General features: G+C 50.8%; 1 protein-coding gene across 8 annotated transcripts in view; it reads right to left on the bottom strand.

The window, feature by feature from the left end:
- The window catches only part of EFCAB8 (EF-hand calcium binding domain 8), an 81,534-nt gene that overhangs the window by 57,699 nt on the left and 10,412 nt on the right, over positions 1-13,423 (bottom strand). For 7 of the 8 annotated variants that reach the window (XM_070051920.1, XM_008256115.4, XM_070051919.1 and 4 more), the window contains exons 2-3: positions 9,631-9,682; positions 8,225-8,408 (exon numbers count right to left, since the gene is read on the bottom strand). The exons of the other annotated variant lie outside the window; for it this stretch is intronic. In XM_070051920.1, the coding sequence (XP_069908021.1) occupies positions 8,225-8,408; positions 9,631-9,682 (236 nt within the window). The remainder of the gene's footprint in view (positions 1-8,224; positions 8,409-9,630; positions 9,683-13,423) is intronic. 8 annotated transcript variants of the gene reach the window in all.

A 13,423-nucleotide genomic window follows, 5' to 3' on the forward strand; every position in this document is an offset into this window, starting at 1 on the left:
CCTTGCTGAAGGAGGATCCATCCTGCCTACCTGAAGTTAGAATCCAGGCGTTTTATGCATTCTGAGTGGCCCTTCACGGTCCTTTCACCTACAAGATGGACATCAGGTAACAGTCCATGACCACTGGAAGCCTCCCTCAAGAGACAGATGGCGTGAAACACCTTCAAGCATGCTCTCAAACCCTCCTCTGGAACCACTATTCTACTCCCTTCTAGAACATCAACTTGAAGGGGAGGGTAGAGAGGACTACAGGGAGGTAAGACAACAAGTAACAAAATAAGCTTAGATAAGGGGAAGTACTGCTGTTCTATAGCACAGCAGTTGACATCAATGTATCATATATTTTATAAAGAGCCAGAAAAAAAACGGGTATCAGGTACTGTGGTCCACACACTGCTTGAGACACCCAGAGCCATAACGGAGTGCCTGGGATTGAGTCTCAACTCTCCCAATTCCAACTTCCTGCTAATGTGCACCCTGGGAAGCTGCAGGAAATATTTTTTTATGTTTGTTTGTTATTTATTTGAGAGGTAGAGTTATAGACAGTGAGAGGGAGAGACAGAGAGAGGTCTTCCATCCATTGGTTCACTCCCCAAAGGGCCGCAATGGCTGGAGCTGCACTGATCTGAAGCCAGGAGCCGGGTGCTTCTTCCTGGTCTCCCATGCAGATGCAGGGGCCCAAGGACTTGGGCCATCTTCTACTGCCTTCCCAGGCCACAGCAAAGAGCTGGAAGAGGAGCAGCCGGAACTAGAACCGGTGCCTATTTGGGATGCCGGTGCCGCAGGCGGAGGATTAGCTCACTGCACCACGGTGCTGGCCACCAGCTAACAACTTAAGTAGTTGTGTCCCTGCAACCCATGGAGCACACTTGGATTGAGCTCCCAGCTGCCAGCTTCTACCTGGCCCAGCCCCAACTGTTGCAGGCATTTGGGGAATCTGTATAAATCTCTCATATAAATAAAATAAATGAATAGATTATTTCTAAAGAACTAGGAGAGAGGAATTGAAAGGCTCCAACACAAAGAAATGATAAATGTTTAAGGAGAGGGGCCAGCACTGTGGTGCAGTGGGTAAAGTTGCTGCCTGTAGTGCCTGCTGGTTCAAGTCCCATATGGGTGCTGGTTTGAGTCCCAGTTGCTCCACTTTTGATCCAGCTCTCTGCTATGGCCTGGGAAAGCAGCAGAAGATGGCCCAAGTGCTTGGACCCCTGCACCCATATGGGAGACCTAGGCTCCTGGCTTCAGATCAGCCTAGCTCTAGCTGTTGTGGCCATTTGGGTAGTGAACCAGCAGATGGAAGACCTCTCCCCCTCTCCCGCTCTCCCCCTCCCTCTCTCTCTCTCTACCCCTCTCTGCAACTCTACCTTTCAAATAAATAAATACATATTTATAAAAAATGTTTAAGAAGATGGAGATGCTAATTACCCTGATTTGACCATAACACACTATTTGTATCAAATTATTACACTGTACTCCATAAATATGCAGAATTCTTTGTCAACTAAAATTTCCTTTAGGGGCTGGTGTTGTGGTGTAGCAGATTAAGCTACTGTCACAGCTCTGGCATCCCATATGAGCGCTGGTTCGAATCTCAGCTGCTCCACTTCTGATCCAGCTTCCTGCTAATGTGACTGCGAAAGCAGTGAGCCCCTACACCCAAGTGGCAGACCCAGATGAAGCTCCTGGCTCCTGGCTTCAGCCTCGCCCACCCCTAGCTGTGGCAGTAAACCAGCAAGATCTCTCTCTCTCTCTCTCTCTCTCTCTGTCTGTCTCTGTCTCCTCTTCTCTCTCTGTAACTCTCAAATAAATAAATCTTTAACAAATAAATAAGTTTTAAATAAGTAAATCTTTTAAAAAATTTTCATTTAGCCAGCGCCGCGGCTCACTAGGCTAATCCTCCGCCTTGCGGCGCCGGCACACCGGGTTCTAGTCCCGGTCTGGGCGCCGGATTCTGTCCCAGTTGCTCCTCTTCCCGTCCAGCTCTCTGCTGTGGCCCGGGAGTGCAGTGGAGGATGGCCCAAGTGCTTGGGCCCTGCACCCCATGGGAGACCAGGAGAAGCACCTGGCTCCTGCCTTCGGATAGGCGCGGTGCGCCGGCCGCAGTGTGCCGGCCGCGGCGGCCATTGGAGGGTGAACCAAGGGCAAAGGAAGACCTTTTTCTCTGTCTCTCTCTCTCTCTGTCCACTCTGCCTGTCAAAAAAAAAAAAAAATTTTTTTTTTTTTTTCATTTAGGGGCAGGTATTGTGACACAGCAGGTTAAACTGCTGCTTGGGAAACCTGCATCCCATATTGGAGTGCCAGTTCAGGTCCCAGGTCCTGGGCTTCTGATCCAGCTTCCCAATATACCTGGGAAGAGAGCGGATGATGGCCCAAATACTTGGGTCCCTTCCACCCACATGGGAGAACCACATGGAGTTCCAAGCTCCTGGCTTCAGCCCAAACCTAGCTGTTGCAGGTATTTGGGGAGTGAACCAGTAGATAGGAGACCTTTCTCTCTGTCAACCTCCACTTCAAATAAATACATAAATCTTTTTAAAATGTTTAAGTAAAGGCTGGCACTGTGGCATAGCAGGTAAAGCCACCACCTGCAACACTGGCATCCCATATGGGTGCCAGTGTCCCAGCTGCTCCGCTTCTGATCCCGCTCTCTGCTAATGACCAGGAAGAGCAGCAGAAGATGGCCCAAATACCTGGGCCCATGCCACCCCCATGGGAGACCCAGAAGAAGCTCCTGGTTTCAGCCTGACCCAACCCCATTAGTTGTGGCCACCTGGGGAATGAACCAGTGTAGGATGAAAGTTCCCTGTCTCTTCCTCTCTCAACATAACTCTTTCAAATCAATAAATAAATCTTAAATTTTTTTAACTGAAAAATAAACTCCCCAGTAGATCAATAGGTCCTCCTCTTTCAAAACCACTGACTGGGGGCCAGTGTTGTGGCACAGCAGGTTAAGCCATGCCCTGTGACACCAGCATCCCAAATGGGTGCTAGTTCAAGTCCCAGCTGCTCCACTCTGATCCAGCTCCCTGCTAATGTACCTGGGAAAGCAGAAGATGGCCCAAGTGCTTGGGTCCCTGCATCCACGTGCAAGACCTAAAAGAAGCTCCAGACTCCTTCCTGGCTTTAGATCAGCCCAGCCTGATTTCGGGGAGTAAACCAGCAGATGAAAGACTTCTGTCTGTCTCTCTAACTGCCTTTCAAATAAATAAATCTTTAAAAAAGAAATTCTGACAATAAAATTGTACTTTAAAAAAAAAAAAAAAAACCCTCTGAGTGCAGACATCCCATATGGGCACTGGTTCAAGTCTCAGCTGCTCCACTTCTGATCCAGCTCCCTGCAAATGTGACTGGGGAAGCAGCAGAAGGTGGTCCAAGTACCTGGGGCCTTGTACCCATGTGGGAGACCCAGATGAAGCTCCTGGCTTTGCCCTGGCCCAGCCTGGCTGTTGTGGACATCAGGGGAGTAAACTAGCAAATGGAAGCTCTCTTCCCTTTCTCTCTGTAACTCTGCCTTTCAAATAAATAAGTAAATCTTTAAAAAAAAAAAAAAAAAAGGCACCACTTAGGACATCCATATCAGGAGTGTCTCGGTTCAAGTTCTGCTTTCAGTTTCGGCTTTCTGCTGGTGCGCAGCCTGAGAGGCAGCAGGGATGTTCAAATAGTTGGGCTCAGCCGGCGCCACGGCTCACTAGGCTAATCCTCCGCCTTGCGGCGCCGGCACACCAGGTTCTAGTCCCGGTCTGGGCGCTGTATTCTGTCCCGGTTGCCCCTCTTCCAGGCCAGCTCTCTGCTGTGGCCAGGGAGTGCAGTGGAGGATGGCCCAAGTGCTTGGGCCCTGCACCCTATGGAAGACCAGGAGAAGCACCTGGCTCCTGCCATCGGATCAGCGCGGTGCGCCGGCCGCAGCGCACCGGCCGCGGCAGCCATTGGAGGGTGAACCAACGGCAAAGGAAGACCTTTCTCTCTGTCTCTCTCTGTCCACTCTGCCTGTCAAAAAATTTAAAAAAAAAAAATAGTTGGGCTCCTGCCACCTACATGGAGACCCAGATTGAGTTCTTGGCTTCAGCCTGGTCCAGCCTTGGCTATTACGGGCATTTGGAGAATTAATAAGTGGATGGAAGATCTCTATCTTTCTCTCTCTGCCTTTCAAATAAAAAAAAATGAAAAGAAAAAAAGGTCAACCTACAAAAGTACTGAGGCTTGGAAAAGGCAACCTGCTGAGCCGGCAGAACCCCAGGTGTCCCCTTCTCCCTCAAGGCCACACGGTCGGCCTGGGCCTGTGGAATGCTGTCAAGCCCAGGTTCCTAGCCCACCGCCTGTAAGACCTCTAACGGAGAAAAATTATCATATTTTCTTTTCCTATGTCAATAAAAGGTGAAATTTCCTTTCCTCCAATTAACACTATGGTTCTTTTTTAATGAGGAAGTTGTTTTTACATTCATATGAAAATATCTCCAAGATATGCCATATAAAAAGAAAGGCAGGGGCTTGTTAAAAATTAATTTTTCTAGAGGCAAGAGATTGTGGCACAGCGTGTAAAGCCACTGCTTGGGTCACTGCATCCTGTATCAGAGTGCCTGGACTCAATCCTACTGCCTCCACTTCCAATCCAGCTCCTTGCTCAATGCGCCTGGGAAAGCAACAGGAAATGGCCCAAGTCCTCGGGCCCTTGCACCCATGTAGGGACCTGGAAGAAGCCCCTAGCTCCGGGCTTCAGCCCTGGCTGCTGTGGCCATTTGGAGAGTGAACCAGCAGATGGAAAATCTCTGTTCCTGTCACTCTGCCTAAAGAGCAAGTGCAACAGAGCTGCAAGTGCCTATGAAAAGGAGACATGAGTAAATCCACTTCTGGAGTCTAAAGGTCTCAGGACACATCTGGGCAGCACGGCGGGGGAGGGAACATTGCCTCTGGGTGCTGAGAAGGTATCACAAGAAATGTGCCTTTTGAATTCTGAACTGTGTGACTAGACGCCCATGGGCTGTGGGCCTCCCGGCTGCCAGCAGCAACGGAGGCAGCTGTCTTCACGTCAGACACAAGCTGCTCTTCCCACGCCTCACTTTGCTCATCTGTAAACCAGGCATGTGTCAGCCTTCCTGCCCACTTCAAAGCACGGCTTAACACTCAGAAGAAATTAACAGGGCAAGCTGACGGGGCCTCAACATCGACACTCATAGCCTAGTAGACATAAAGAAAGATTCTGGCCGGCGCCGCGGCTCACTAGGCTAATCCTCCACCTAGCGGCGCCGGCACCCCAGGTTCTAGTCCCGGTTGGGGCACCGGATTCCGTCCCGGTTGCTCCTCTTCCAAGCCAGCTCTCTGCTGTGGCCCGGGAAGGCAGTGGAGGATGGCCCAAGTGCTTGGGCCCTGCACCCCATGGGAGACCAGGAGGAATCACCTGGCTCCTGGCTTCGGAGCAGCGCAGCGCACCAGCCATAGCAGCCATCTGGGGGGTGAACCAACGGAAGGAAGATCTTTCTGTCTCTAACTCTGCCGGTCAAAAAAAAAAAAAAAAAAAAAAAAAGCAAGATTCCTTTTACATACTCCTATGATTTGACTTTTAAGAGGATCATCTTAAGGAAGAAAAAAATCAAGTTTATAACAGAGAAGTCAGATGTACAAAGACTAGCCTCAAAAACAGTGTTTCAAATCAATAAAGCTTAAGTAAACTAAAATACAGAAATGGCTTAATCAGTGGGACACTTGGACACAGTAGTAATGGTGGCTTGGAAGACTGCAACAATACGAAAAAGTCTTTGAGAGATGAAGAGTCATCAGGTAAGAGGGCGGGGCTCCAACGACACAGGCAGACAGTCCCTGAGGACAGAGCCACTGGACAGGGGTGCACACACACCCACACCACTGCGCTCTTCACACTCAGCACCGCTCTGACTTGTGGGCTAGTCTACACTTAGTGAAGGACCGGCTCTGAGGTCGCTGGTTTTGCCCAGCTGTAGGCGATCTAAGTGTCCTGTGCACCGTGAGCTGGGCCGGGCCGGGCCAGGCCCTGACGGTCAGCAGGCATGGTGCAACAACACGTTTGACTCACAGCATTTTCAACTTTCAGGGAGCTTTTTGGACATACCCGGTCACACGCTGTGCAGCGTGACCACACAGTATGGATACAGCCACAGTGAAGAGACACGGGGAGGCCCCTAATGCGTGCTCCCAGGTGTCTAAGCCCCCTCCTCGGAGCGCAGGGGACCCACACAGCACCGCACAGATGACAGGACGACAGGACGCGCGGAACTGTGTGCTCACGATGTGACAGTCAGGAAGCTGGAAGTGGGCCTGTCGCGGCGAAGGGGCCTCAGGAAAACAGAGCACTTGCACAGAGGAACGCAGCCGCTGCCGGCCGCCTCGGAGGCGCCTTGATTCCACGCTACATAGTCTTGCCCACACCCCCATGGCTGTGCAAGTGAGCCCACTCAGCCCTCCTCCCAAAGACGCACCCCAGAACCCTCTGTGCCCAGCACCAAGAGGGCTACCTAGTCTGATAACATTGGGTAATACAACCTTGGGAAGAGCTTCGCCCATTTCACACTAAGGAAATGCTCTGTCCAGGAGAAGAGAGTGGGGGCAAAGAGAAACAGCAGGAAGAACAGGACCCCACTGCCTCACGAGCCGCAGTCTGAACGCAGACTGTGCTCCCGGCTCGCTCCTGAGATGCCTGCTGCTCCATCAGCTGTGTGTCCCTCAGCTCGCAGCTGAGACGCCCGCCTGGCCTGTCAGGTGTATTCTCTCCACTAAACTTGGCAACCTTTCCTGCCCCGGTCTGAATGGGTGGGCACTCTGATTTCATCCAGAAAGATGCCCACCTGTTCTGATGGATACCCTACCCCATTAAACCTTCCTACCTTGCTTACCACTACTCTGTTCCACACCTGAATTCTTTCTTTCATGAAGTGAAAACCCTGCTTCAGCCATCTCCGTGAACCCTATGAGACATGCTATATGAGACTATAACATTTATCTTGCTGGAATCTCTCTCTTGTTGGCTTGAGCCTTGCAAGGAGCCAGGCTGGTGAATCCTACAAGGCCAGGAACTGTGGGAGTCCCTACAAGCTGAGTCCTCCCCCTCACAGCCAGGAGCAAACAGATGCCTTCAGTCCTACATTTGCAAGGAAATGAACTCCATCAACAAGCAGAGTGAACCTGGACGTGTGTCCCTGCCTGGTGAAGTCCCAGAAGAGATCACAGCCGCTGAAAACTTCCTGCAGCTTTGGGAGACCCCGAACAGAGAAGCCAGCTAAGCTGTGGCCACACTCGTGACCCTCTGAGACTGAGGTAACAGACTTAAGCCACCAGGGCTGGAATACTGTTCAACAGCACAGGCAGTAACGCACTCACATTACAGCGTCTGGAAGAAAACCACCAGGTGACGACACTGCTGCATCTGGATGTTTGCACAAGGAGTATTACTGAAATCTTGCTCGACCCCGAGTCACCTTCAGTGTGCTTAGAACTCCTTTTTTAAGAGATTCATTTTATTTATTTGAAAGGCAGAGTTAGAGAGAGAGAGAGAGAGATCAATCTTCCACCAGCTAGTTCACCCCCTAAATGGCTACAATGGCTGCTCCTGGGCCAGGCCAAAGCCAAGAATCTCATCCCAGTCTCCCAAATGGGTTGCGAGGCCCATGGACTTGGGCCATCTGCTGCTGCTTTCTCAGGTGCATTAGCAGGGAGCTGGACTGAGGTGGAGCAGCTGGGACTCGACCAGCACTCACATGAGATGCCAGCATCACAGTCAACAGCTTACCCTACAATTCTTAAATTTAAACATATTGCTTTGTCTTGCTTTTTAAAGATTTCTGTTTGATTTGAAAGGCAGAGTGACAGAGAGAGAAAAAGATCTTCCATCTGCTGGTTCACTCCCCAAATGGCTGCAACGGCCAGGTGGTGGCAGGCCAAAGCCAGGAGCTCTTTCTGGGTCTCCCACGTGGGTGGCAAGTGGCCCAAGTACTTGAGTCATCTTCTGCTGTCCCAGGCACATTAGCAGTGACCTGGATTGGAATCACAGCAGCCAGGGCTCACAGTCCAGTATGGGATGCTGGCGTTACAACTGGTGGCTTAACCCGCCATACCACAACTCTGGCCCCAAAATTAAAAGTTTTAAAGTAGACACTAAACGCAAAACTGCTTGTCAGGTCTACGCCCTCCACACACCCCAGGTACCGGGTCCCACTCTGCAGCAGTCACAGAGACTGAGCCTACAGTGCAACTTTACCTCCAGCCTTGTTGAGACCCTCCTCAAATATTCTCTCCACCTTGGCCAGTGGTACCTCAATAAACAAGTGAGACTTGTGCTGGACTGCAGGCATCGGGCTGAAGGTGAATGATGACGTCGAGGAGCTGACCGCCTCCCTGTCCTCCCCAAATTCACTTAAGGCAGACAGCTGAAATGAATCTGACTACAAGAGCCAGGGACACAGGGGGTTAATCGACTGAACCAAACATGTTTGAGCACATCTATTTAAAGAGGAAATTTTTGCAAGTAAGTCTTAACTATTTTTAGCCCTAGGGAGGTCAAGAAAAAAATCCAGACTGCTTCCCCTGACCTTGGAGGGTTAACCATCACTCCCATTCTACAGAACAGATGCCACCACTAAAGCTCAGGAAGGCTACAGGACACAGCCAAGGCCTCCCTCCTAACAGGACTCTAAGCTGCTCCAGTTTGCTAAGTAATCTCAAATCTTCAGCGGTCAGAATTCAAGACCCAGGGAAGCCAATGTGATGTGGTTCTGAGCAGCCCAGATAGCCTCACCTGCCCCTTTCCTGGCCGCCCCACAGCACACACAGCTCCTGCAGACCCCTCCATCTGGGCTTCCCCTTAGCTCCCTTCCTCTATTCAGCCTTCCCCAACCCCCCAGACCCAGAAACGCTGCTTCTCCCAGCCCCTGCCTGTCTCAGCAGCACAGTGCTCCCCGTCACTAAAGGCTGCCTCCCTGAGATGCCTTGGAGGACAAGCAGATGCCCACCGACGACAAGCAGGCAGTGCTGCCTGCTGAGAGGCACTGCCCAGGGCCTACAGCAGTCAGAGGAGTTTAGTTCAAACAGCCGAAGGACAGGGGCAGGCATTTAGCCTAGTGCTGAAGATACCAATGTTACATAGTGGAGTGCCAAGGCTTGCTACCCACTCCAACTCTGGCTGCTAACTCCAGCTTCCTGCTAGCACAGACCCTGGGTGGCAGTGACAATGACTCAACTGGGTTCCTGCCACACATGTGGGGGACCTGGGTGAAATTCCCAGATCCCAGCTTTGGCCCAGTCCATTGCAGGCACTTGGGGAGCAAACCAGCAGATGGTAGCTTTCTCCCGATTCCTGTCTGACTTAATAGATGATACATATCTGGCTTAACAATTCATACAGCCTATCCCACCACTATCACAATTCTGCTGGAAAAATTCAATACAGTGCATGCACTGACTGCAGGTGGGTAGCCTCGGGGGCACTGGCTCATGCACTGTTTCAAAGCCAAGAGCAGCCTGCTTGCAGTGCACTGAGGTCACCTACCTGGACCTATAAATGCCTGGCTTTGCAACCCTGGAGTGGAAACCACTGGACCCCCCTGCTAATGAGTGATGTCTTGGGTGGCTCTGGAATGCTCCCTCCCCGTCCTTAGATTGTCTTACCTTTTGAGATAGAGGGCCCTCTTCTAAATCCACAGAAGACATTATCTGTGACCTAGAACAGGGAATCAGAGTGGCTTGACCTGCAGGCTTTGTATGGCCCATGTGAAAGGCTGACCATCCCAGGTCCCAGGTCCCAGGTCCCAGGTCGGCAGAGACGTCAGGGGCAGGCTCACACAGGCCTACTCCAGCATATGGTAAGCATCCTTTCTTCCACAGACATTTCTCTAGCAGCAGGATGGGGCAGGATGGGCCTCAGGTCTCCCAGTGCCCCTGGAGACAGGACTCTTCACCGTGGAACGAGGGTTAGGTGAGTGCCTGTGGCAGCCCTGCTTCTGGCCATGTTTCTATTGCGTCAGCAGCACCCTCCCCAAGATGAAGTCAGGATTTTTTGGGGGATTCTTGGAGCCCATCCATCTCACCAGCAAGTCCCACCAGGAGTCAAAAAAGCACTCTAGGGGGCCGGCGCCGTGGCTCAATAGGCTAATCCTCCACCTTGCGGCGCCGGCACACCGGGTTCTAGTCCCGGTCAGGGCGCCGGATTCTGTCCCGGTTGCCCCTCTTCCAGGCCAGCTCTCTGCTATGGCCAGGGAGTGCAGTGGAGGATGGCCCAGGTGCTTGGGCCCTGCACCCCATGGGAGACCAGGAAAAGCACCTGGATCCTGGCTCCTGCCATCGGATCAGCGCGGTGCACCGGCTGCAGCGGTGGCCATTGGAGGGTGAACCAACGGCAAAGGAAGACCTTTCTCTCTCTGTCTCTCTCTCTCACTGTCCACTCCTGCCTGTCAAAAAAAAAAAAAAAAAAAAAAAAAAAAAAAAAAAAAAGCACTCTAGGACAGAGAACAGTCAGGAAAGAGACCCCCAAGACAAGCACCGTGACAGACGAAATGAGCCAGCTTGGCTTGAACAATGGGCTCCTGGGAGACAGAGGGGAGGGAGGGATAGTGGAAAGAAAAACCAGAAGCAGAATACACAATCTTAAATACCTGGCCAGGGAGTCAGAAGAGAACGTAGTGCAATTATGAAAAGTCATCAGCACAAGATGGGAGGTGGAAGACTGAAGTCTGGCCAAAAGTATCCTAACCTAATGGTGTCTTGGCAACAATCCAAATGCAAAAAGCAAAGTTGAGAAAAGAGCCAAGGGAGAGGTTTGGGAGCCAAGAACCAGGAACTGAAGGAAATGCCAGGACCATCTTCAGAAAAAGGAGAAAGCAAGGGCCAGAGTAGTGGTGCAGCAGGTTAACATGCTGTGATGCCCCCATCCCATGAAGGTACCAGCTTGGGTCCTGGCTGCTCCACTTCTGATCCAGCTCCCTACTAACGTGCTCGGGAAGGCAGCAGAAAATGGCCCATGCACTTGGGTCCCTACCACTCATGTCCCTACTACCCAGAAAAAGCTCCTGGTTCCTGGCTTGAGCCTGGCTCAGCCCTAGCTGTTGCAACCATTTGGGGAGTGAATCAGCAGATGAAAGATCTCTCCCTCTCAAAAAAATAAATAAATCTTTTTTTAAACAAACAACCGCCAGCGCGGCAGCTCACTAGGCTAATCCTCCGCCTTGCAGCACCAGCACACCGGGTTCTAGTCCCGGTCGGGGCGCCGGATTCTGTCCCGGTTGCCCCTCCCTGCAGCCCATGGGAGACCAGGATAAGCACCTGGCTCCTGCCATCGGATCAGCGTGGTGCACCGGCCACAGCGCGCCAGCCGCGACAGCCATTGGAGGGTGAACCAACGGCAAAAGGAAGACCTTTCTCTCTGTCTCTCTCTCTCACTGTCCACTCTGCCTGTCAAAAAAATTAAAAAAAAATAAACAAACAACCAAAAAAGCAGTCCTAGCTAACAAGTAATTAAAGTTACTATCAGCAATCATGGAGCAAAATGACACCATGCATGTCTAGAATCTTCAAGCAAGATGTCGCTGCAGTGGTGATACCAACACACACACAAAATCTGAATCTTACCATGTGGAAACAGGCCAACATATAATTGCAAGGCATTCTAAAAAATCTGCATTTTATGTTTTTAAAATGTCTATGAAGAGTGGGCATTGAGTCTAGCAGTTAAGAAGCCAGCACCCCAGGGTGGGGGTTGTGGCACAGCAGTTAAGACACCACTTGGAATCCCCACATCCCAGATTGGAATGCCTAGGTTTGAATCCCAGCTCTGCTTCCGATTTGTACTAATGCACACCCTGGGAGGCAGCAGGTGATGGCTCAAGTCCTTGGGCAACCTGAATGGAGTTCTAGGCTCCTGGCTTCAGCCTGGCCCAACCCTGGCTACTGCAGGCATTTGGGAGAGTGAACCAGCAGACAATCTCTCTCTCCCTGTGTCCCTGTATTTCAAGTTAATAAAAAACAGAACCTTGGGGGCAGGGGGGTTGGAAGCTGCATCCCATGTCATAGCCCTGGCTCTAACTCCCAGTTCTAGGTTCCTGCAAATGAAGACCTAGGGAGGAAGCAGTGATGACTCACTGGGGTTCCCCCACCCAGCTGGGAGAGGTAGATCGAGTTCCCAGCTCCCACTCAGGCCCAGTCAGTGCACCTGGAAGTAAATCACGGGGATGGGAACTCGTGTTCTCTGCCTCTCAGTGCAGTCAATATTACACAAAACATAAACGGCTAACGAACTATCACAGATTAAGGGTTACTTGAGATCCAACAAGTGAAGACAGTACACTTTTAAAAAAAAATGTTATTCACTTATCTGAGAGGTAGAATTATACACAGTGAGAGGGAGAGACAGAGAGAGAGGTCTTCCATCTGCTGGTTTCTCCCCAAATGGCTACAATGACCAGTGCTAGGCAGATCTGAAACCAGGAGCCAGGAGCTTCTTCCAGGTCTCCCACACAGCCAGCCCCAGTAGTACACTTTTGAACTGGACTCCAGACTGGATTAAAAGATGTTATCAGGAGGACTGCCACTATGGCATAGTAGGTTAATCCTTTGCCTGCGGAGCCAGCATCCCATACTGGCGCCGGTTCAAATCCCAACTGCTCCTCTTCTGAGAGCTCTCTCTGCTAATAGCCTGGGAAAGCAGAAGATGGCCCAAGTGCTTGGGCGCCTGCACCCACGTGGGACACCCAGAAAAAGCTCCTGGCTTCAGATAAGCACAGCTCCAGCTGTTGTAGCCCTTTGGGGAGTGATCCAGCAGATGGAAGACCTTTCTGTCTCTCCCTCTCACTATCTACAACTCTACTGCCTAAATAAATTTTTTTAAAAAATGTTATTTTCACTATTAGGTGAAATTTGAATATGGACTCTACATTATGAGATACTGTTTTTCTGCTTTTGATAATTTTATTTTGGTTATAAAAGAGAATGCCCTTTTTGTTCTTAGGAGATATACATTTAAGTATTTAGTGGTAAAGGACATGATGTCTGTTATTTTCAAATGGTTTCAAATATAAATATATAAAAAGCAAATGTGCGGCCGGCGGCATGGCTCACTAGGCTAATCCTCCGCCTGCGGCGCCGGCACCTCAGGTTCTAGTCCCGGCTAGGGCACCGGTTCTGTCCTAGTTGCTCCTCTTCCAGTCCAGCTCTCTGCTGTGGCCCCGGAAGGCAGTGGAAGATGGCCCAGGTGCTTGGGCCCTGCACCCCATGGGAGGCCAGGAGGAAGCATCTGGCTCCTGGCTTCAGATTGGCGCAGCACACCAGCCATAGTGGCCATTTTGGGGGTGAACCAACAGAAGGAAGACCTTTCTGTCTAACTCTGCCTGTCAAAAAAAAAAAAAAAAAAAAAAAAAAAAAAAAAAAAAAAAGCAAATGTGGCAAAATGCTCACAATTTGGGTGGAGGGA

Source organism: Oryctolagus cuniculus, chromosome 11 (assembly GCF_964237555.1).
Source record: "Oryctolagus cuniculus chromosome 11, mOryCun1.1, whole genome shotgun sequence".
NCBI lineage: Eukaryota > Metazoa > Chordata > Mammalia > Lagomorpha > Leporidae > Oryctolagus > Oryctolagus cuniculus.